Here is a 25,898-nt window from a genome sequence, read left to right as displayed (position 1 = left end):
TTTTTGGAAGAATGGCACTCCATCCCTCCAGTGAAGTCCCAAAGATTTGTAAAATCTACCTCAAGGCGTCAAGGTGCATTAAAGCTATTTTGGCTGCTTGTGGCTTAACGCCTTACAAATACGGCTTCATGGACACACTGGCTTCTCCTTTAATTTGTTACCCATTTGTGTGTTCATTATAAGAAAAGGGCTTCTGTTTGAAACCCAAGCTGATTATTGTATGCTCAAGTCTAAATTGCTTGCCAGCATCCAGATTAAGGCCACTTCACATACAAAATGTTTGTTTTATATATATATATATATACGACCAAATTAGTTGTCAACTAATTGAATAGTCGATTAGTCGGTGACGTCGTTACGCGTCTTTCCCGCGCTCACTGGGAATGTTTTGACATTACCGCTTAACGGAGAGTTCACAAAAGCGCGATGTCAGCCTCAACAACAAAATCCTGAAAATGTGGAAGCATTTCACGCTAAACTCAGAAAAAATGTTATCAGGTGCTATTTGTAAAGCCGACCTCAGCTGGCACAGGAGCACATCCTCCATGTTGGAGGAAAATGCATCTGAAAAGGAAACTTGTCGGCTCAGTGGATGAAATTCATCTCGACAAGATACGCCGCGTCCCAAACAGCATACTAGCACACTAAATAGTGTGTAAAAATAACGCATATACCATTAGAAGTGCACTCATTAGTGTAGTGTGTGAAGTACAGAAGTGTGTGGTTTGGGACGCGACAATAGTTGTGCTAGCGAGCTAGTCAGCTAGTGTTAATGTTAAATTCCGTCCTACTTCATGTTCTGAGCTGAGCTGTAACATTTTCTATTTCGAAATGCGTGTTCTCTGGAATCGTTAATGGAGTTGGAACAGAGAAGCAAGTAACTATTATTCACAGCGACCCTGTTCACTTTCCGAATTAGCTACGTTTACAGTATAACACTGCATCGTTGTGGGTTCAAATTTAGCGAACAGAGGAGAACATTTGCAAAGTTTTCCGTTTTCCGCGGACGTTAGGCTCCATTCGCTAACAGGAGATAGTTCTCAGTCAACTTTCAGGGCAGCTGGACGAAGGGTTACCGATGAAATGAAATGTTTCCAAAAATCGTTCACATTTAACTGTGTAGAGAACAAGTTTGCCACAAACGTTCGCCACTTTCTCGTCCGCTCCATGAGAGCGCGTGTCCCCTGCAGCGGTGAATATCTGCTCTCAGAGGAGATCGAGACTCTCACAAGAGCACAGAGAGATGCTGACTTTCCTCCGTTTCAGTAAAGACCTGTGATTGTAGAATTTATTTTTCTTATTTATTTTTTTTACAATTGATTTGTTTATTTACTTAATTAAAAGAAAACTGATTTAGTTCTGTTATTTTTTATTGCTGATACTTTGCACAGTGAATTCTTTAATGATATTCATCTTTGTCTCCATTGTTAGTTAGAAAATGCATAAAACAATCTCAATCTAAATTTAAAAGGTAATAGCTACATAAGAGTTATTTGGTAACATAGTGGTTCATAATCCGAACAATCGATTATTCGACTATGCGCAATATGCAAATATATGCAGCCTACTTTTCAATGGCCTGTTCATTCAAATTATGCCTATTTCTAGATTATTTATAAACAGTAAAGAGCTGCTCTTTCATTTTATCCATCTCTCTCTTGCTTTATTTCTCTCGCTCAACATTTAAATGGTGGAAAGAGGACATTTCAGAATGAAAGCAGTCCCGTCAATCCTTCTCACATTTGCATTTTGCTTCAAGGCTTGATGGCATTGCAAACTACTTTGCATGGAGCTACATCCAGTGGCAGTGGCCAGCATACCCAGGCACACACAAACACACACACGCACACGCACACACACATATATAAACATATACACTCACAGACCCAGGGGCAAAGGCACAGTCTCTCTAAAAGGCAAATTTCCCCCTCACACACATACATACACTGTATTCTTTGCTTGAAATTGCTTGAAATGCCCTACAGTAGTGAGTGTATACTCTTTTCAGAGTGAGAGAGAGAGAGAATCAATGACTGTGCATCATCATGTTGCATAACAGGCCCTGCTGAGCCATAAACTGGACTTGCTGTGTTAGTGTGACCGCCCGCATAAGTGTGGGGGAATAGATCAAAGTCTGTGCCCATATACCATGTCCATTAAAAATCTCCGCACTCACATTCATAAGTGCACATACACACACAGTCACACACACATTCACAACCATATTCCCTATGTGCTGCTGTATACATATAGCTACTGAAATAAAGACTAGGATTAATACTGAAAGCTGTCAAACAGCATTAACAATCCACGATAGAAAAGTGATGATGCCAGCCTTTACCCCAGAGCAATCTGTGTGTGTGTGATGTGGGTAAAGCAGGGGAAAGGATTTTGATAATGATGTGGAGCATTGAATGTGATAGCAGCACACTGCTCTCAAATTGCTTGCTTCCCAAAGGACAGCTTAAACCCACTTTACTTTTCCTTGGTCTAATTGTAGAACTGGAATTGTAATTGTACTCTAATTTATGTGTGAACGACATGAACTTGCAGAACAACCAGCAATGAAAGCCACTCATGTACAACATTACCAACATGAAGCTGAAGATATTTCTCAACATAATCCAAAAGACTACGGTTACATAATACACCTAACTGATTACAAATCAGTTTGTGTGTGCTTGTACATTTTATGGACAAAAACATTCTGACTATGTTAGAAAACCATAGCAGAAAAAGCAGTATGTAAATATGTGGTTTTTAAAAAGACCTAAAAGCATTTTTAAAACTGAAAGAGCAAAACCATGTCTTTTTGGTTAGTGAGGTTAAGATTAAGGTTAGTCTTAGAAATTCCTTACTATATACACACTATACTATATACACTGTGGACACCCCTCCTAATGTGAGTTTAGGTGTTTCAGCCACACCTATAGCTACCAGATGTATAAAATCAATCAAGAGGTCCCTCTATGACAAAAATTGGCAATAGGATGAGTTTCACTGATACTGATAAGCTTAGTGTCTTTAAAGGTGGCTGTCATAGGATGCCACCTTTGCCAGAAGTAAGTTCCTAAAATTTCTGCCCTGCTAGATCTGCTACAGTAAACAAGCAACAACAGCTCAGCCAGAAGCGGTAGACCAAGCAAACTCACAGAGCAAGGCCGCTGAGTGCTGAAGCACGTTGTGCGTAAAAATTGTCTATCCTGTGTTGTATCACTCATTATACATTTCTCAACAGCCTCTGGAAGCAACATCAGCACAAGAACCATGCATCGGGAGCTTCATGACACAGGTTTCCATGGCTGAGCAGTTGCACACAAGCCTATGACCACAGTGCACAATGCCAAGTGTCGGCTGGAGAGGTGTAACGCACACTGCTCTAGACTCTGAAGCAGTAGAAATGCATTCTCTAGAGTAATGAATGAAGCTTGACTATCTGGCAGTCTGATCGACAAATCTGGGTTTGGTGGATGCCAGGAGAACACTATCTATCAGAATGCATAGTGCCAAGAATAAAGTTTGGTGGACCACAAAGGCGTAATGATTTCTGGGAACTACAAAAAATAAAAAAATTACATGTCTGTAATTTTTAGGTCTTTTTCTTTCAATAGAATCATGCCTGTATTGGAACTCTGCAAATATTACAGTACTACTCTTATTTTATTGTTAAGTTTTAGACAGAAACAAAAGGGTTAAATTCTTCAAACACTCAGCAGAAAATTGGACTATCAGGTATTGTTTATCTCTATGATATCTAGGTAGCACTCCTATAAGACTTTCCAATGGGTGGGACATATTTTGTGAAAAAAAATTACTCTAGGCATTCTGGATGTCCTAGATATGTCACTAACTGTGAATATGAGTGGCAGCCTAATCCATGGGTTGTTAGAAATGGAAAACAGCAGCAGCAGATGTTTACGGAAAGAGTAACAGTGAAACAGTGCTACAAGAGAAAATATATACTAATATTTCAGGCTGATGCACAGAGAAATTCAACTGAAAGTATGAATCAAAGAGTATACGTCTTTTAATATTTAGGTATAGTAACAAAGTACAGTTACTGAAGTATTTTCCAACCTAGGTCTCCTAACCTACATATCAGTAACTTCTCTAATCCCTCTCTGCAGTTGGAATGGAAATATATTTATATATAATATATATAAATATTTTTAATATGATCAAATAAATATTTAAAAAATAATTAAAATTGAATTAGAATGTTTTGAAATGTTCAGACGCATTTAAAAATATTTAAATTCAAGGCTGAACTGGTGAACCTCCAAAACACACTGAAACAACATTTTATGGCTACTGTGAAAAGAGTTAAACCCCCCAAAAAATCTTATTACATAACTTATTATTACATTATTATTACATAACTGTATTTATGATTATTCATATTTATTTGAATGTTATATAAAGTTTTTACTATTTAGTAAACTTATGGTCAAGATAAATACTTCTAAACAACTTTCTTGGGTGTCCAAGACTTTTGTACATTAGTGTATATAGAATACATATGGGAATTACTGTTCTTACATACTGCCACTTACATATATTTATAACATACATGGGGCATATTATTATTACATAATAGGAACACCCTAAGAAGATAAGAATACAAACTGACCAACACGTATCCAAAGGGGCTGAGTGTGTCCATGCAGACCTCGCTCCACTGGTCAGTGAAGAGAACATCTTTCAGTCGCTTATTGATCATAGAGTTCACTTCCTGTAACCTGGCAGGAGAGGACAGAGAGGAATGAAGAAATGAGAGAGAGCAACTGGAACACACACGCTTAGTGAATTAACAAGAACATTGTAAAAATGGCATGTAAATCAAAATGCACGCAAGTGGAACACCGCATTATTCAAACCTAATTCCAAAAAAGTTGCGACAGTATGTGAAATGCAAGTAAAAACAGAAAGCAGTGGTTTGTAAATCAAATTTGACCTGCATTTAAACAAAAGCAGAACAAAGACAAGATATTTTATGTTTTATCCTATAAACTTCATTAATTGTAAATATATGCTTGTTTTGAAACTGATGCCTGCAACATGTTCAAAAAAATTGTGGAGCAATTTAACATTGTTAAGTGTTCAGAAAACGTTCTAAAAAGGGGGATGTAATGTTTGGCTATAATAGGAGCATACAGGAAAAGCCTAGTCTGTTATGAGCAAGAATGGGTTGGGGCTCACCAGTTCATGCATCAGCAAATGTCCAACTGTTCAAAAAATAACATTCGGCAGCCAGGGATTGCAAGGACTTTAGGTATTTCACCCTCTACAAAAAATTCAGGGAATCCAGAAAAATCACTGTGTGTAAAAAGCAAGTCCAAAAACCAAAACTGAATGCCCATGACCTTCGACCCCTCAGAGAGCTCTGCATGAAAAGCCTGCATGCTTCTGTGATGGATATCACCACATGAGCTTGGGAGAATACTTGGCAAACTCTTGTCAGTAAACACTGTTCATAGCTGCATTCACAAATGGAAGTTAAGCCTTGTACTACGCACAGTGGAAGTCCCTATGTTAACAACGTCCAGAAAGAAGATGCACACTGGAAATGTGTATTGTGTTGTGATGAGTCAATCTTTTAGACTGTTTATGGAAATAATGCACACCATGTTTTCTTGGCCAAAGAAATAAAGACCATCCATATTGTTACCCACGTAAAAGTTCAAAAGTGGGCGTCCTTGCACATCTGTGAAAGAATTATGAACCCCAAAAGATATGTACACATTTTGGAGCAATGTATGCTGCTCTTTAGACACTGTCTTTTTCAGGGACAATAGTGCTTATTTCAACGTGACCATGCCAAAAACATTATGTAAATGTTATAACAGCAGGGACATCAAATATTGTGTTTTTGTACTGTTTTCAATATAATACAGGTAAAACAGAATTCACTAATCACTGTTTTCTGTTTTTACTGGCATTTCACTGTCCCAACGTTTTGGGAATTGGGTTTGTATGATCATGACACATTCTGAGCATAGTGTCGTAAGTCATTTGCTGAGGTCAAGGTTGTTTACATAGATAGCTTATCTTATGTAAGCCCTTTATAGACAATATGTACTGAAAAAAGCAAGAATACATAAATTGAGAGGCAAAATTGTGTGATTGTATTGATGTAATGCAATCATATGCAAAACTTGGGTGCTCCTGGTCAGATTATGTTTTATGTGAAAGAAAGTACTCTCATCCTCTACAGAGAACACAATTCTGTATATTTTAATGCACAATTACTGTTTATTTGATGACTTTAACTGGGGAAAAACAAAAAATGATTGATTATATTTATTATAAAATAAATAATAATTATAAAGAAGTTGTTATAAAACTGTTTTATGAGGAAAAAAGTTATTATTATATATTATTAGATTATATTATAGATTTTTTATTGTAATTAACCCTATTTCAAAGTCACTTAGAATTTCTTCTCTCGCCATCTTGATATAAAATTGTGGTCATCTGGTCCTGCCCAGGATTTTTATACATATTACTGATTCAAATTTGTTTGAGTTTGGACATGTAAACTCAAGCCATGAAGTTCAGAAATCAAGCTTTGCTCCACAGGAGTGATTTTAACAGGAAAAAAAACTGAAAACAGAAAAAAAATCTGCACGCTGAGACTACATGTTCTTCAACTAAAACAAGAGGTAGAAAGATCCAGTACATTAGATCATATGCAATATAGTTAAACACTATACTGTCCTCTGGGGCTTTTTCCTTGTTTGCCTTATTTGTTAAAAAATTGTTGTTTATCATGCCAAAGTCAAAAGATCAATCTGGTACAAATTTTATTTTGAAACCCCTTATCAACAATAACTATAAGTAGAGGCCATTCTAAAAACTCTGACTGGCCATCATGTGTGTTCTATCTCCTAAAAGGCTGCACTGACTCATAAGGTTTCATACTGGTGCATTGTGCTTGGACCTACGGTGTTCAAAAAGGCATTAATTTTCACACAAAAACTAATGTGTGATTGCGTAGTGTGATTATTTACTAAAATGACAAAGGAAAAACAAAAACGCTGAATTATTGCAGTGTTTGACATGTTCCTGCACTAGCTGTGCTTGTATTATTTTATTTTTTTGGTGGTGTCAGTAGTATAAAACAAAAGCACAGTGTAATATGTCTTTAAATGGAACATGGAATAGTTGCAACATTTGTTTATACAAATGTGTATGTAAAATAAGCACATCCACTTTTATGCTGAATTGCCATGTGCACAAATTATTAGTATAGTTCTTTTATATTTTTATTCTTATTAGTATTATAGATGATATTGATAATAGTTTTGGTTAGTTAACTCCAAACTATTGGAGTATTACCCTCAAATTTATATGCACTTCTACCAGACATGAGTTTGACCATTCAGATACACTGAAGATGAAACTGATGAACAACAAAACTGTCAGCAAAACCTGTGTGTGCCTATTTTCTGATCAGATATGACTGTATGCAACTTTGATGAATGAGGCCCAATGTCTTTCTTCACTGATTTATTCAGGTTTTTCCCTTTAACTTGTTACCTATCTGTATCTTAAATATCTTATATATAATGTTGCCCATGCAAAAGACACATTTACTGTGCCTTTTATTTTGTTTTTGTTTTTTTTTTTCTCCACAGCAAATAAACAGAAACTGTGCACTAAAATTTGCAGAAAATATTTAAGTTTGTTCCCTGTAGAGGATGAGGTAATTTATTTTCACTTCATACCCAAAACATAATATAATCGGGGTCCTCTTGCATACAACTTTGTATTTTATTCATGTGTAAATCAAGTAAATTTAGTGCATTACTTTTTCCAGTGTGCTCTCTGCATGTGTCTGGTGAAAGAGCTCATTCTACTTTTTTTCATTGTGGTTTACATAGAGTTATTTACCACCTCTGTTTCAGATAACTGCGCAGGATAAACAGGGGGAGGAGACACAGAGACACTTACCCTATAATGTACATGTCTGTGTTTCCATCGCCAACATTCAGCCCCAGCAAGGCAGTGATGTCATCTGGAGGCACAGCTGAGCCCACGTTCCATGTGGTTATGTGCACTCTGTCGGCAAAGTAAGATGCAACTAAAAAAACAGCAGTAAGCTATTCAGTAGAATGGGAGACAATACATGGTACGGCTTCTAAATGATAGCTCTGTGTGTGTGTGTGTGTGTGTGTGTGTGTGTGTGTGTTGTGTGTGTTTGTGTGTGGGTGTGTGTGCAAATGTGCAATTCCAGCACTAGCTTCCTTCAGTTAATCCTGTGGAGATGATTATGTTTCCCTTTTGATGGTCAGTACTTTTGTTCTATTATTTTCCTACTGCATACTCTCAGTCAATTAACATAACCGTTAATCAACAGTTAGAGAAGCGCTTGCATCCTCAGAGAGTCTTCTGGAGAGCAGAAAAAAAGGAAAGGAGTGAGACGTGTGCACATGAAAGGCAGAGAGGCAGATAGAGACAAAAAGAACCAAGAGGAAGCAGAGGCACATCCATAAATATCTTCCATTAGTAGGAGGGTTAATAGCTCCTCTGAGACATGTCTTGGTTTACAGAAGGCAGCTTGTTCCACACATTAAGATGCTGTGTTAAGATGCTGATATTGTAACACGAAAAGCTTAATGAGAAAAGCTGACCTCAAATCTGTGTGTTAGGAAACTGGTAGCGAAATGAACTGAAAATACATCAGACAGCTGTCAATTGCTAGCTCATAAATCTGATAACCAAAAGGTCTTGAAATATCATGGTGCATTACTACAATGACTTGAATCATGCAATGATAAAAATATGCATACTTAAATAAAGAACACCTAGAGCTCTGTGGCTGAAGAAGAAAGATTAATCTTGTTACCACATGCTTTGAGATCTGCAAGGGCATCTGGTTACCAAAAATCTTTACTACAGAATTGAATATAAATAGATCTAATGGGTTTTGATGGCTCCCATCCCTTGTGTGTTGGCAGAAGCTCCAGCTCCAACCTGTCTGACAGCCCAGATAGTCTGTCCTAAATTAAACCCCTTTAGCAAACTTCATTAGCTAGCTGGTAAAATGTTTAGCGGTCACAATGGACAGATGTATTCAAATGTATTCAAATACATTTCTTAATAATGATGGATATTAGAGGACGTACCTGAGCCTGCTCTTCTGAAATATATTTTAACTCAACAAAAGTATTTTGACTCAACAGAAGAAACATTTCCAACAAGGACATAGATTTAACTGTTTTTTAAGGTTGCTATTTTCCAAACTAGGTCTATTTCACATGTTTCCCAAAAGGTAAAATGAAATTTTCAATTCTGCTACCAAGCTCTCTCCATCATGTTGCAGTGACAAAAAACATTCCCTGTTTTGTTAAAGCTCTTTGTTTCTGTTTTACTACAAAAATATTGTAATAGTATTGTATTGTATCACATTGTATTGTACCATATCACCGCTGTTGGATCAAAACCTCTAACTCTAGCTTTTACAGGGGAAGGAAAAACATCTAAACTTCCAATGTAAGTTATGTAAAGAGAATTTATTCCAAGTAATTTTGGACCATGTCTATTGGTTCATTTCTATCTTCACATGGTGTACAGGACTGCCCAAATTTTTAATTATGTTAAAAAAAATGAAAAACAAAATGAGCGGAGATAAAAGGTTTTGCTCCGTCAGGGACAATATTGTTTCATATTATATTGTATCATTTATCATGACGAATTTTAGTTTCTTGCTAGTGTGTTATCTTGGGTACACTAGAGGCCAAAAGTATGTGGACACCTGATCATCAGACTTATATGAGCTCGTTGGACATCCCTCCCAAAACCATAGCCATTATTATGGAGTTGCGCCTGACTTTGCAAAAGTGGCATCCTATGATAGTGCCAGGTTCAAAGTCAATCTTAGAGTTACTCTTCAGTATGACCCATTCTACTGCTAACGTTTGTCTGTGGAGATTGCATGGCTATGTGCATGATTTCATACATCTGTTGACAATGAATGTGGCTGAAACACTCAAACTCGATGGTTTGGAGGGGTTTCTACATACTTTAGGCCATACAGTGTATTACCTTGCAGCTAAAGCATCAGATCAGGACACTATAAAGCACAGCTTTTGTTTCACACATTGAAATGAATGCTGTAAAAAACTGCAAATGGATACATTCCTCTACCCACTCCTTATTGCTGATGTATTGAAAAATTGACAGTCAAGACACCACTGTATCAGAACACAAATTGTGAATTAGTTCACCTCAAGTAGTCAAAACTGATTCCAATAAAGCAAAAAAACAGATTCAAATTAGGATTGAAATTATATCAGAATCTTGCTTCAAATTACCTGAAGTCCTCCACAACCTGAGGCTCAGTATCAGCTGTTCCAGCCACAGAGAGTGCCCTGTGAGGATGAGAGCCAGGATCTGTGGATGGCGGTTTGTAGGAAGGAGCTTGAGGCAGTGAAGTTGTTCTCATGGAGATGTGGCTTCTAGCTCCAGCTCCATGCCCAGCTGATTTGTGTCCAGCCAAAATGGACGGGCCATAGGGTGTGTCAGCATAGAGCTGGTGTGCTGGACCTGAGGGTCGGACAGGCTTGATTTGAGCACTCTGAGCAGGGGAGTCGGGCTTCTCTTGGCTATGTTTTGGGGACTCTGGAGGTTTGGGCTCTGATACGTCGATGGATCCTTCCACCCGGGGGGTCCTCTGTGGCCTCCTTGGCCTTGTTGGAGCTGTTGGAGGTGAACTGGATGTGGAGGCAGCATTCTCTAAAGCAAGAACAGGGGTAGAGTCCTCTTTGGGAGCTGCTGGCTCTGCTGACAACGTAGGAACATCAACCCTTGTCTGGCTTTGCTGCTCCATTCCTAGCTGTAGCAAAGTAACACATTGATTCAGTACTATTTAGCAGTAGCACTAGGGCCTGACCGATACATCAAAATCAGTTGATATTAAAGTCGACCTGAATTGGAAATCACAACCCATTTTCCAGTTGTACTGTAACATTTTTCTGACACATTTCCTAACTGTCAGGGAGGGTATCTGAACTACCTGAGCGTTTCATCCAATGTTTTGAAACATGATATTATTGCTTACTATTATTTTTCCTCACCCTCTGGTACATTGTGATAATGATAATTGTGATATAATCAAACATCAGAGATATAATAAAAAAAATATGTTTTAGAGAAGGACAAGATTATGAAAAAAAAAAAACAAGAATTTTATCTTTTAAAGGGCCTGTAACATGGGAAACTCAATTGTTCTCACTTTTTGAGTTTGATGTAGCAAATAGACATTGTTTCAAAAAATGCTGTTCTCTCCCCAGTCCATACAATCCATATATGGAAACTAAACTGTAACAAAAAGCACTGTTTTTCTGATGTCACATAATCACATTTACATATATCCACCTATTCTGTCTACAGCAGTTTAGCTTCACCCTTTCAAGCGGAAGTTAAAAAAAGTGTTTCAATCACTAATTCTAAGGGATAAAGGGATAAAGGAAAAAAATAAAATACAAGAATAATGTAGGACAGGGGCCCTTTAAATGACACAATGACACAATGAATGCTTAATATAACCAGACACATGAACTAATATTCTTGTTTTATATTAAAACTATACTCAATGAGACGTTTGAGACGTTTAAAATCATATCAGCTGTTTGAACCAGTTTTCAAAATTTTGAAATCCAAATGCAATGACTGTGCCTCATTAATGAATAATCAAAAAGTGTTTTACATAGTATGAATCTTGAATCTGACAAAATCCTGTTCACTGCATACAAAGTTTGCAATCAACACAGCTGAGTTCAGTGTGACTCATCACAACCATGACTATTCCCCTCAAGATGATAAATGTCAAGATCTCTTGGAGGTTTTTTTTCTTGTTTTATATCTAATTGACTCACCGTGTCCCCAGTGGCCGGAGGCCCTTAAGGAGTCTTAGAGAATGACAGAACAACAGCGAGGCCCTGTCCCACTGCCCGTGTACCAGCTGTGGCTCTCCACTCTACTTTTAGCTACTCATGTTTGGAGGACACACAGCGTCCTCAGAGGATGTTTGAATAGGCAAAATGTGATGCAAATGCATATGTACATATGTGTCACTTTGGCACTTATAACTGTTTATCAAGACTAGTGAGAGCAGACAAGGTAAAACATGCAAAGTCAAGGGTCTACTAAAGCAAATGACCAGTTAAAATGGTCAGCATGTGCAAGTATAGAAGGACAATCAGTAATATTAATTGTGTCAGTTTCTCTTACTTTTATGGCAAATGAATCACTACTTTTCTCACACAGAAATACTTGTATCCTTATTTTAAAAAGATGTAGAGTAAATAAGCAACTTGGACTTGGACTTTAGTCTAAAATCATTTTGCTTTGAGTGACCCTATATTGCTTATTTTATTGAAATAAATGACTGAACGTCCTTTTCATCAGTATCGAAACAAGCATGACACTACCGAAACTTTACCAAATTTTAGTAAATTTTGAGCACAACTCAAAAGCACAGTCTCACTTCTAGCTCTAAAATGCAGGGGTGTGGCTAAAATAAGGCTCCACCAATGGATCAGTACTTTCAGTAGTGACATGAAATCATGGGACAGGAATTTTTAAATAAGGTTTTTCAACTCATGAGATTTCATGAGAAATTAAACAGATTGAAAAAATGGAAAATGCCTATATGTGAAAATGCCTATACACACACACACACACACACACACACACACACACACACACACACACATATATATAGCCACAAGTACACAGCCACAGTCTAGGATTAATGCTGACATTGTTAAACCTTCAAATTGCTTTGGATGAAGCAATGCATCTGCTAAAGGCACAATTTAAACTAGAAACCCCGCAGAAATATTTGTGTGATTTTTCAGCCCTTGTAAGCACATCTCCTATCTCTCTTCTACATCAGAGAGCTAAATTTGGCTTATCAAGTCTGCCAGGCCTGGGGGTAACAATCTTATCAGTTCTAAACATTGCTTAACAAGCCAGTGTTCCAATTGTGGGGGACAATGACAAACCGAGAGGAAGAGGAGGAGAGCCAGCCAGGTCCATGAGGATGAGGCATTCAAATCAAAAGTGTTTTGTTTCTATTATATAAAATGGTTGCTTGCTTCTCTGTGCTTGAGATTCTGTCACATGCTTAATTTCCTTTTACATATGATGGTAAACCAAAAACAGTTTGAAAAAGTAATGGTTAAACTAGGCTAGTTTCAGGCTAAAGACAGTATTACACCCCCTGTTTCCAAAAAAATTAGGATGCCTTGGAAAATGTAAATAAAAATAGAATGCAATGATGTGTAAATCATGTAAACCCTACATTAAAATGAAAATAGTACACAGACAACATATCAAATGTTGAAGCTGAGATATTTTATTATTTTTTGAAACAATATATGCCAATTTTGAATTTGAGGAAAGCAACACATTTCAAAAAGGTTGGGACAGGGGCACGTTTACCACTGTGTTGCATCACCTCTTCTTTTAACAGCACTTTGTAAGCATTTGGGAACTGAGGAGACCAGTTGCTGTAGTTTTGTAAGTGAAATATTTTCCCGTTCGTGCTTGATAGGATTTCAGCTGCTCAACAGTTTGGGGTCTACTTTGTCGTAATTTTCGTTTTTTTAACACACTAAAAGTTTTTTATTGGGTGACAGGTCTGGACTGCAAGCAGGCCAGTTTAGCATCTGGACTCTTTAGAGCAATGCTGTTATAATATGTGCAGAATGTGTTTTGGCATTGTCTTGCTGGAATATGCAAGGCCTTCCCTGAAAAAGACATTGTCTAAATAGCAGCATATGTTGCCAAAACCTGTAAATATCATTCAGCATTAATGGTGCCTTCATACATGTGCAAGTCACCCATGCCATGTGCACTAACGCACCCCATACCAACATGGATGCTGGCTTTTGAACAGTGCGCTGATAACAAGCTGGGTGGTCTTTAGCCCAGAGGGCGCAGTTTCCATGAATTTTAAAAAATGAATTTCAAATTTTGATTCGTCAGACCACAGGACACTTTTCCACTTCCCTCAGTCCATCTTAATAGAGCTCGGGCACATAGTTTTCATATTTTTTTTTTCAGTTTCAACATTAGATATGTTGTCTTGTTTCAACAAATTATATATGAGTTAAATCATGTGCACATCATTGTATTCTGTTTTTATTTACATTTTGCACAGTGTCTCAACTTTTTTGGAAATGAGGTTGTCTAATATTGATACCTTATGAAGACGAGGTTGGATTTTCAGCATTACTGTAGTGGGGGGGGCAGTGAGGGGATGTTCAAAAAAACCCTTTAAAACTCATAGTATACCTATTCCTAAACTGGCATATGACTTTGTCAAGGAGTTCGCCCAGTGACGCTAGCGGACTTAGTTACTTAGTTACATTTACACTTCATTTTGTTTCAGTTTATTACATTATCTGCTCATACAATTGCATAGAAACATCCTTGAAACAGACAACACTAAGCAACTCCTGAGTAAGAGAGCCTCACTGAAATAGCTTCAAGGGGGTCTGGAAAATTGAGTTTAATCAAAATCCAGTGCCAAATTCATTGGACAGTGTTGTGCGCAGAGTATCTAGTCTTGGCAAATCATCCTGTTAATACATGTGTGAGAATGGACTCTCAGCCCTCATTAGAATGGAAAATAAACATAGGCAAATTGTAGGAAAACGATGTAAGACAATGTGCAGAAAATGAGACTCAGCATCAAGGACAATGTGTTCTCGTTAAAGGGGAACATATAAACTGCAGAAATTAAACTTCAGAGTATTCATGAAATGAAATTTTTATGAATGCACTGTCTGATGCCCGAGACATTGTGTTACATTAGTTTTGAGATAAGCTTATCTTAATCTTAACCATGCATTAACATATTCAGCTATGAAATTCCAAAGTGCAGTTGTGATAGTCTACTGTAAACCTAACCCTAACATTCAACTAAATATCTATTAAATGCAACCGAACTTGAAGTTTAGAGTCTATTAAATCTACCTCTAACTTTAAACCTAACCCTAACTTTAACACAAAACCTACACATACTCCTAAACCTTACCCTAATGTTGTTGACAATCAACTATCACCAGAAAGTACCTATAGATCATCTCTACAGGACCATTAAATAAAGTGTGTGTGTGCAAAAGTTATGGTGCATTTTCCACTGTTTCCAATATGTTAAACGCAGCAGAAAAATGGCACACTCTCGTTTGCTCTATTTAGTGGATGTGTTCAAACCTTTGCACACGACTCTAGTACTGGAATCCCTTTCTTATTATGTAATGTTTCAGACCTTGAAATTCCTTTGTGTTCTCCTATTTCATCAAACACGGGAGAAGACTGAGTGCTGTTGTTCTGGTAAAGCATGGACAAAAATATATTTTTCACCTGATCAATGGTATCATAAAGAAATGTTTACTATCTCATGGCAGTAAGAAAACTCTTCATAAAAATAAAGTAAATTTAATTTATTTTGTTTATTTAAATTAAGGGTGTCAATAGTCATAGAAAGCACTATATGAGCAAAAGGGGACAATAAGGGGGTAAACTATGCTCATTTGCCTTTATATGTGAACACAGCCAACAGTGTAGTGTATCAATTTGACAGTACTACCACCTAGAAAACACAGCTAGGAAGCAAGATGGCAGATAGATGAACAGACCTGCCTTTTGTCTAGACCTTTCACCAATAGAAAACATTTGGCGCATCATGAAACGAAAAATCCGGCGAAGTACACCCAGGACTGTTGAGCAGCTAGAATCCTACGTCAGACAACAATGGGACAACATTCCTCTCCCGAAACTCCAGCAATTGGTCTCCTCACTTCGCAGACGTTTACAGGCTGTTGTTAAAAGAAGAGGGGATGCTACACAATGTAGACACAGTAGACATGGCCCTGTCCCAACTTTTTTGAGATGCATTGCTGCCATCAAGTTCTAAATGAGTTAATATTTTTCATGAAATGGTAAAATGTCTCACTTTCAACATCTGACATGTGTTCTATGTTCTATTGTGAATAAAATATGGGTCTATGAGATTTGCAAATCATCACATTCTGTTTTTATTTACATTTTGCACAGCGTCCCAACTTTTTTGGAATTGGGGTTGTAGAACCAGGCTAGTCAGCAAGCTAACAGGCTAAACAACTCCATCACTAATATCAAAGGGGTGAATTAAAGTACTTACGATGTGACTCACTGTAAAAGTACAATATAAAAAAACTAAACAATGTCACTTGAATAGCTTCAAATGTCCATGTTGTAGTCAGAAGTAGCATCAAACTCTGAATCTCAAACAGCTCTGTACTCCCTAAATAGTGTGCTATTTAAGTTTTGAAATTCTAGCTTCTACAGCCAAATAGTGTACTATTTGTTGAGTATGGATGTGGCTGAAGCCCAAATAACTATTTGTTAGCTATGTTATGCACTGTTGGGATGCAGGAGCCTTTATTTAAATTTCTACGTTGCACACTATGTTGGGAGCAGGAAGCCATTTGAGATTCAATCCCTGCATGGGGAAAAGGGGTGTTAGCTTGGTGGTAGATTTGTAGTGGTTAATTTGGTGACCAAAAAGTACTTATAAAGTGAAGGTTTTTCGCATTAAATAGTGCTATGTTATCACATGTTCATTATTATATGGCAAAAAAGTTAAAATGTATATACATGTTAAAATGTATATACGCAATATACAGTGATGAGAGACTAAACATTCTTCTCCGCATTTGGCAGTCCATGGTTGCTTGGCAGTGATACCATACTCTAAAGGAGCTGCATATCTTGGCAGAATACTTGTTTCTGTTCATTATTATTAATTGTAATTTAAATTATGTTATGAAAAACTGTGTATTTTATCATATTTTATGTTGCCCGCCATTTTATAACAGCAATAAGCCACCTGAGACCGTATGTTACTCCAGTTTGTGTCGACCTCTCATGACCTCTCGTGCCTTACTGCTTTAATAAACAACTTCAAATAACTACATAAACATTAGACAACATTAGAAGGCTGTGAATGAATAAGAGACAGTATAAAAGATTGTTAATTTTGTCATTCAGAAGTTATAATCTCACAAACTCGACCTGACAAAACCAGATGGCTGTTATATAATAGCAATTGCTAGGATAAAACCTCCACAAACAAATCTCCTCTATAACTATCTGTCTATTTTCTCGTGTGCAACTGTCTTCCCATTTGCTCCAGATCACTGAAAATCACTTCAATACTACCGCACACACTATGTCTTCGTATCTGGTTCTGCAACCCTAGACAAGCCAGGAGCAGCTGTCCACACAAACAAGGGTGGAAGCAAATGACCCTCAACAATACCAACTCCAAGCCTGTCATCTACATAGGACTAAATATAGCTTGCAATATTCAGTGGAAATGCTTGCCAGCCACACATGCCTTTAGTTGCACTCTAAACAAAACTAATGGCCTAAGGCAGCCAGGACGTGACAATGGTTATATACATACACCAATGAGTGGACAGTAGTTGACTCTACTCATAATTCTGTGTAACTGCAGACATTTTCTGTGTGTTTGCACACACACAACGTAATTTTAATTTTAGTACAATCTAATATTAGCTACAAAGAATTAGCAGACAGGAAGCAAGATGGCCAATCACTTTAACTGCTTAAGTTTTGTACTTCAAGAGTTGCATAAATGAAGAAAATTAGGAAATTACATCATTTTTGCAATTAATTAGATGACAATTAATCATGACAGGCCTATTTGTCATACAAATCTTAGCCACTAGTATGTTTCCAGTATGTTGGCCTGTTGAAACTCTCAAGAATCACTATCCTACTAACAACTAACACCTTTTTCATTACCTGAATTTTGTTTATACTCAACTACCATACCAGCTCTCTGCAAAGGCTTGCCTTACCACAGTCTAGACCTTCTCTGATTACGGTTTGTTATCTAATTTTGGGACATACTTTTCAGTTTTTGGCTTTGGATTCTATGTAAATTTGATCATTTTGTTTGCTGCATGTTAACCTGAACCTGACCCTGGACTATGTCAAAAGTGGTCTGTTCTCTTACACTCAGTGAAGTGCGAATTATTAGAATGTACTATAATCTATAAATAATCTAATAAAGAAAATAAATATTACATATTTCCTAGTGATGGCTGACTCATCCAATCATTAGAACGCCCCCCCCATGTTCTGCTGCAAGTATCTTTTAAAATTTAAACACTCAACAAGCACCTACAGGGGTTTAGGGTACCAGACAGGCATTATTCCCCAAATCTCATCTTTAACTTTTAGTGTGACCTATCACAAGTGCATTGCCCGTCTAATCACAACCCTAGTTACAAACTCATAATCCCCAAACCTGCCGGACAACCTGAGACACCTCTTGGTTCCTTTATTTCAGTGAAAGGTTCCTCAAAGCTCAGTGTTTACACAGATCTTGAAACAATGGCATTACTTGTAGGGCGTACTTGACTGATTGTGTGGTACCTTTTCACAATACAGTCAAGTTTAACCACTTACAGTGCAAATTTCATGGAAGAGTATCATAAAAGAACTGCTGGGAGAGGTAGTGTGGAAGTATGGAAGGCACAGTTTCCAAACATCTTTTTAGCTTTTCTCAGGTTTCCAACCATCTTTTTAAGTTTTCTATTTGCTCTTACATTTGTTTCTTCTATTTTGAACTTGAAATATGAAATTGTCCAATTTTTGTAATATACTCAAGTATATCAAACAACCTTTATTCTTTCCTTACATTTTGAAAGGAAGAAACATAAAAACGTGTAACCCATAGCAGATACACAGGATGCACATAATTACAGGGTGCACATAACCATCCTGCAGCTCATCGTAGCGGTTGTCCGCAAGGTAGGTGACAGACTTTGGTTTGAACTGTATGTATGTTCACAACCTATTTAAAATATAGGAAGGAATCTTCCTAAGTTGTGCAACCATGTAAACATCAGCCTTATCTTTGCCTTTGGAAGTGAGTTCGATCCCTGATGATACAGGGGCCCAGGAGTCCAAGATAGCATAATTGTTAAGTCAAGTCAAAGTTTATTTATATAGCGCTTTTTACAACAGGCATTGTCACAAAGCAGCTTTACAGAAAAGCCCCCATGAGCAAGCCAATGAACAAGCCAACTGCAGTGGCAAGGAAAAACTCACTAAGAGCAAGAGGAAGAAACTGTGAGAGGAACCAAGACTCAAAAGGGGAACCCATCCTCCACCTCAGTCGACACCATATAGCAAAACAATAACACAAGTGCAATATGAACACAGAGTAAGGTTTTGCCATCAGTATAAAATATTAATATACAGAAAAGTGGACAAGCAGGTGAAGAAATTGCTATGATTAAATAGTTTGAGTCTCTGCATACTGCAGTATCATCTAGAGGGTCAGTGGCATGCAGGTGGGCAGGCTGTTATATGCAAGTTGGAACTAAGCTGTGCAAAAAAGTAGACCTCCAGGAGGAGGGTAGGTGACCACTGTTCTAGTGTGATGCTAGCCAATGCAGACACCTGTTAGCTGGCATAACTGAACTGGCAGTTACAGTTCTCCTAAAAGTGCACTGAGCTGTCCAATGTTAGCTTGAAAAAATGTGGTGGTTGGCCTCACGTGTCTTGGAGTAAGCACATGCTAGCCTTCACCCACATAGTTTTGTTTCAACATTTGTTGGGAGACCAGGCTAGCGGGTTAAACTTGTGTTTTGCTCTCTGCCAATGTCACAGTGGTGTCAGAAGTGAGATTGCCCCCTAGCAGACCGGAGGAGAATGGTGAACCCAAGGGACAGCATGAGGAAGCTTGGCAGCGAGGCTGGTGTGGTAAGGCATGATGGCAGCATGGTGGGTCAAGGCCGAGTGCCAGAGCTCAAGTGTGCACAAGCAGCAGCCTTGCTAGCATCAACAGCACGGTGTTGAGGAGTGAGGCTGCGAGGAGTTCCGCCATACTGGGGTGGAGGACGTGTACAGAACTTGACCCAGCACACTGTGGGGACTTCTACTATATGCTGGAGGACCTTCGGCAGCAAGAGCATGGTCTTGGGGGAAACAGGGAGTGCTTGCCGTTAAGGAGCCGGTGCCCTGCAGTGTTTGTACTGGCCAAGACTGTGCATGCGCGCCCATAGACGTGGCTAGAGCTGGTAGGTCACCAGGGACCGGCTGACTTTTAAAAGTGGGGCTATGTAGCGACCCACTACTGGCTAGCACTGGTGCCAAGAGACTCTGGAGGTGTGGCTATGCAGCTGGCCACACGCAAAGGCTCATGGTATGCGTAGTATCATTGTGTTGGTATTGGTATTATTGTGTTGTGTAGTGTTGATTGTTAGTTTAAGTTATATGTATGTCACTCTGAGTCAGTAAGTGGGGTTATTGTGTGGGTGTTATGTGTTGGGGAGATCACTGTCAGGGAGAAGTGTGTACCTGGAGGTGACCTCCCATGTGAGTTTGGTGTTCTATGTGTGCCTGTTTTGCGAATGTATTCAATAAAGAACACTTCTTGCAGCAAAGCATGGTCATCTTTGTGTTTTAATCTCTGCCAATGTTACAATATGAAAAAATGAAATGTTATCAAGTGTCTGAAGTCCTACACTTGCTAAAATAAGAAATACATCATATATCATCTTTTAGAACATGTAAAAGCAACCCACTCTCAGTCTGTGGGGCACAGCATTCACAGACATGCCTGAAGTCACTGTGGAAAGTCAACTGAGGAGATAAACTGATAACTGGTCTTTAGTGGTTTGTTGCATTCACGCAGTACTGTTGCTTTAAAAGACACACATAAGCGCACACACAGTGCAGGCCACATACCACCTTTATCACCTGAATTTAAATCATTATTAAGTCTATTAAGAAGCTTTTCTTCAACCTGGTATTAAATGTACTTTCATCTTTTGGGTTCACTGCTTGGCTGATGGTGTTTGCTGTACTGTGTTTATCTGCCAGACCTCTACTTTGGCTGTCTGCGACGTTATGTCGCTTCAATCATGATGCAAACTGTCAGGCACACAGTTGGGTGCATCTATTAACTGCACATCTTACTCGAGAGCACAGCGAGCAGAAGTCTAAAGGGAACAAATGACCAGGCCAGAGAGTGACAAAAATACACACAGACTAGACCATGATGCAAAGCTGAAAATCAGTTTTGTGGTCATCATCTCTGTTCAGCTAAAGGCATGCTAAAGTATATTCTGAATGTTGCTTAAGAGTCAAGACTCATGTTATTAAGAGGTTTTGATTAAATGGTTTTTTCAGCAAGTAAACTCTAAAGCACTCCTGTAACTTAACTGTATAACCTTCACTAATATTTTAATATCTCTGGCATATTCACCCTTTGGCCATTTTAAAGCATCTGCTAAGACCTAACTACCTTTAACAGCCACTACTGACATCAGCATCTCTTGTGAAAAGTTACCAGTATTTGCTTTTTCAGGTTTCAAAAGACTAGAAACATGATAAAAGACCTTGACATAAGAGACCTAACTGACATTCAAATTGACACACAATAGCACCAAACCAGCTGCTAATTAAATCTCATTGACCCTTGCGCACAGAACTGCAAAGCTAATGAGAACTATTTCATTTCATCTTCAACCGTGCATTGCTTATTCGTTTGAAGAGATGCTGAGTTTACAAAGCCATTAAATTAGACATGCCAAACCAGATAACAATGGATAGATCAGACAAGTGTGTTACGTTATGCAAAAAGTACAGATTGCAAGAGGTTTTTTTGACTGTGGTTTTCCAATACTGATACAGATATTCAAACCTTCAATATCGGTCAACATCTGTACCAAACAGACCACCTTTTTGTAATTACTACTATGCTTTAAAATGAGCTATTTATATTGAAGTAATTCACTTAAGATGAGCATCTTAAAGCTTAAACTACTTAAACACTCTACTACACCATAAGAAGAAATACACAACTAACAGCATCACATCAAACAATGTGAGTGTGTGCTAATACAGGCTAGATGTGTTATAGGACTGGATGGGATTTATTCATTTTAAATTATTATTCCTTTAAAAGAGCTCAGTAACACTGAGATGAAGAAATGGTTTGTCACATTGATTTATCAGTCTACTCATGCTTTAGCAGGAACAGTGTTTGCAAAAATATGTTAATTGAGTTCCTCTTTAGAATTTTTCTAACAAGCATGTTTGCTATGTGTTGTGCACTGATTTTAAAATTGTTCATAAGCAAGCACTGATGGTGTTTCATTTGAATATTGTATATATGTTTTTATTTATTGGGTAGGTATATTAAAAGTATTCTCCTGAAAATGTAAAAAGAGACTGTATTCAGTCCAAGTTACAAAATGTAGTGGATTATTGTGTCATTTGTTTTTTTTCCTCAATCATTCCTTTATCTTCAAGCCACTGCATTCAACATCATTTTATCCTTATTGTGACGATTTCTGTTATAGACAATGCGCTTTTGTGAGCATATTGTGGATATCGACAGTACTTAAAGAACACTGAACAACTGCATGTTTGACTAAAAAGAGGGCATAATTAGTCCTGTTTAATTAGATTTAGTGCAGTGTAGTATGTGAAATGTTGAATGAAAATCATTGTACTATTCTACATTTTTTTTAGTCTTTTCAACTTGCATAAGACACAAGATCTCAAAAACATGTCATACCTGAATACTGCATACATACATGATAACACACAGGTGGAACACACAGGTGGAACACACACACACACACACACACACACACACGAGCAGCAAGATGACCTTCAAGAGTTTTCCATGAACATTTTTTAAGAGCATGTTTAGGCCACACTGTTTTTGTTTTTTTTTGTTTGTTTTTTTTTCATAGAGACCAAGCAGGTTGGTTTGTCTATTCACTGGATTGCAAAGGCAGACTTCAGGTTCTAATAAGTGAATGTCTACATTTTGTTGGCCCCTGGCTGCACCTGAGGGAACGAGAAAGCACTTATGTAAATGTGTAACTGACTTGCTCAAGTAGGCTATTATGGGGGCAATGCCTCCTCACACTCACAAATACCAGCACTCTCTGATGATGATGATGATGATGATAATGATGACGGTAGCAGCCCCGTAAAGTGTGACACTATAATCCAGTTGTGTGACCACATGCAATATACAATCATATACAAGACTAAATCCAAAGCAGCATAAAGGTACCACAGAATATCTAGGTCCAGGTAAGAAAACCTTCACATGTCCCCAAATTCACTGTTTTTATTTATTAATTAATGTACTCTAATTTTTTTTTACCGTGACATGTGCAATGAGTGGGTATCATTTGCCTTTGTGTTAACAAACCTCTTCCTACAGGTGTAATGATAACCTGTGTGAGGTCTGAGAATAATTTCAAACTGTAATAGCCACGTATTCTTGAGCACTAACCTGTGGTTACTCCGGAAGCCGCCGTTTACTGTTGTAATCATTGATGAGTGCCAGTAAGTGAGACTTACCGATTTCCGCGGTCAGCAATGACAGCAAATTATGGATCCTCGTAGCTGGAAAATCCACGGAATTTGACAAGATACTCCTATTCAGCAGCCTGATGTGTATAGAAATCGGCAGAGCGCTGAGAATGGAGTACTTAATGCCCTACAAGTAAAAGGGACCCATTTCTCTCAACTAGCCGCTTCTCTTTTCGTTACACAGGCGACGCGGGTCCTTGTGCCCTTTCAGAATGATAAAATCCAGCCGTTTTCAAGCGACATATGCATTAAACCGCGGCGACACTCAGCGACCACAGCCGGGCACAGCGTGAAAATGATCAGCAGCGCGCAGCTTTAACGCCACGTTACACTGGACTCAGGACTGTCCTTCAAGATCCGCACCAGCTTCTCAATGCAACGCTTCCTCCACGGATGTCAACACAGAGCTGCCAAGCTCCGGCTTTCGTCAGAGCCGTCCTCAACGCAGACTCGCTGCTTGGTCACATGATCAGCTACAAATCTCACCGTGCTCATATAGGACGCTCCATGCGGCTAGAATAACGTGTACGCCTGCCACTTCAGCCCCTCTTGAAGACCTCCAAAGGATGGACTGATGTTACCGATGTTAATAACATGCTGTGGTATGAAACCAGATGATAATTACACAGTTTAAAGTTGGATTGATTCTGATAATCGCGCGTTTCCTGTTTTTTTTTAAAAGCCGTGGTGGAAGTGAATATCTTGCTGCTACAGTCTTTCTACAAAACACTTTTCAGGACAACACATGGTTTGCACAGTGTTAAGAACAGTAAACGACAGATTTGATTTCAGTCATGATTTCATACCCTGCTAAAACAGACCACCAGAACCACCATGACTGAAACCTTTTCTAATGTCTTGTTTCACAGAGAGAGCATTGTAATAGAGAACTGAATTGTTAAGATGCCATTTGTCCTTCACATATAAGGTAAATAGCAGGGGACCTAAAACTGAGCCCTGGGGTACTCCTAACTAAGTGAAACTGAACTCCAGTGCAGTGCTATGATCCTCAAGGATTGGTGTTGAACAGCCCTGTCTAAAAGCATTTAAAAGTCTGGCTTTGGAGCCAGGTTTTTGAAGCCTCACTTTAATTTTTAACATTGTTGATGACTAAACGTTATGGAACACTGAATTAGACAGTAAAGCATCTGGTACAACTGTCTGACAGAACTCAATTGGTGGCTGTAGCTGGAGTTCAGTTCCAATTAGTTAGGTACTCCTATATGAAGGACAAATGGCATCTTAACGATTCAGTTCTCTATTACAATGCTCTCTCTGTGAAACAAGCCATGTTGGACCTATAAAAAGCATTTATATCATCCAGCACATCACTGAGATGAGGCTAAAGGAATCGTGTACAACAACTTGAAAGTAGGACCAAATCTAATTTTTAAACACATTCTAAATTTATTTAAAATCATTTTTAAGTCCCATTCAACTTGGTAAAGGTACGTCTCTAGAGAGAAGTACTTCTAGATGTTCTTACCATCTACACTATGAAGGCTTACAAGGGGTTAGAGGAATAATTATGTTTTTACCAGCTGTTAACTGACCAAGAATAGCTCTATGATGGATGTCCAGTCTTATCCACAAAGGGCTTGTGTAGTTGCAGGTTTTTATTCCAATCAAGCTGAAGCACAACTGATTCCACATTTAATCAGTTGGTTTCAGTCTTCAAACAGTTGATCACGTGTTCTCCTGCTTTGTTGGAATGAAAACCTGCAGCAGCACCAGCCCTTTGTGGATAAGATTAGCCCCTGCTCTACATATACTACATAAAAGAACAAAGTAGTATTTCTACTACTCCGTCTGTTTGATGAGGATACCCACAGAGAATGGTATCTACAGCAGGGCTCCTGTCTAAAGCTTGAGTGTATGCATAATTTAGGGGAAGATTTATTTGATAAAGCCAGTGTTTTAATTTTCCTCATAGCTCATAATTCTTTGTTTTATGTATGGCACTAGCACATTTCAGAAGATTAGCATTACATATCCATTTGTAACTGTCAGGTCATAAACATTTTTGCATTTATGTAATAGTATGCAAAACATCCACCTAACGCCTGCTCTGTGGTCAGAAACAGGTAGTACACAAAAGTCGGCTTGTGTATGTATTACTACATTTAACATTCTTGTTTGTTGTATTATTATGTAAGCTGAAACAGCCACTGGTCAGAGCAGACTAGTGGTTTCTTGAGGCAACATTTCACACTCTGGTGCACACAACACTGATGTCTCTAGTCACCAGCTGCAGCTAAAGAGATATGGCAAAATGCACACTTGCAGTGCATGAGCAAATCTTAAAAATAAAACAGCCATCCTTATAGGCATTTTTGAAACCCCTGAAAGACAAACATGAAATTCAAAATGTGAATAACAACAAAGCAAACAAAATAAATATAAAACCAATAATCACTTCAGCTCAGGAACACACTGTCAACATAGGTAATGATTTTGATGTA

The 25,898-nt window shown here is 38.1% G+C and overlaps 1 protein-coding gene across 2 annotated transcripts in view; it reads right to left on the bottom strand.

Annotated features, from left to right (window-relative positions):
• The window catches only part of inpp5jb (inositol polyphosphate-5-phosphatase Jb), a 38,677-nt gene extending 14,639 nt beyond the window's left edge, over positions 1-24,038 (bottom strand). Inside the window, exons 1-4 of one of the 2 annotated variants that reach the window (XM_036598526.1) lie at positions 23,425-24,038; positions 10,317-10,837; positions 7,954-8,061; positions 4,631-4,739 (exon numbers count right to left, since the gene is read on the bottom strand). In XM_036598526.1, coding sequence (XP_036454419.1) covers positions 4,631-4,739; positions 7,954-8,061; positions 10,317-10,831 — 732 coding nt within the window. In that variant the 5' untranslated portion in view covers positions 10,832-10,837; positions 23,425-24,038. Of the gene's footprint in view, positions 1-4,630; positions 4,740-7,953; positions 8,062-10,316; positions 10,838-11,879; positions 12,102-23,424 lie in introns of those variants that run through there. The other variant, XM_036598527.1, reaches the window with a different exon arrangement.
• Positions 24,039-25,898: the final 1,860 nt, after the last annotated feature.

This window comes from Colossoma macropomum, unplaced genomic scaffold (assembly GCF_904425465.1).
Source record: "Colossoma macropomum unplaced genomic scaffold, Colossoma_macropomum, whole genome shotgun sequence".
In the NCBI taxonomy this organism is placed as follows: Eukaryota; Metazoa; Chordata; class Actinopteri; order Characiformes; family Serrasalmidae; genus Colossoma; species Colossoma macropomum.
The sequence above is the reverse complement of the archived record's forward strand: the minus strand, read 5'-3'. Positions and strand labels throughout refer to the sequence as shown.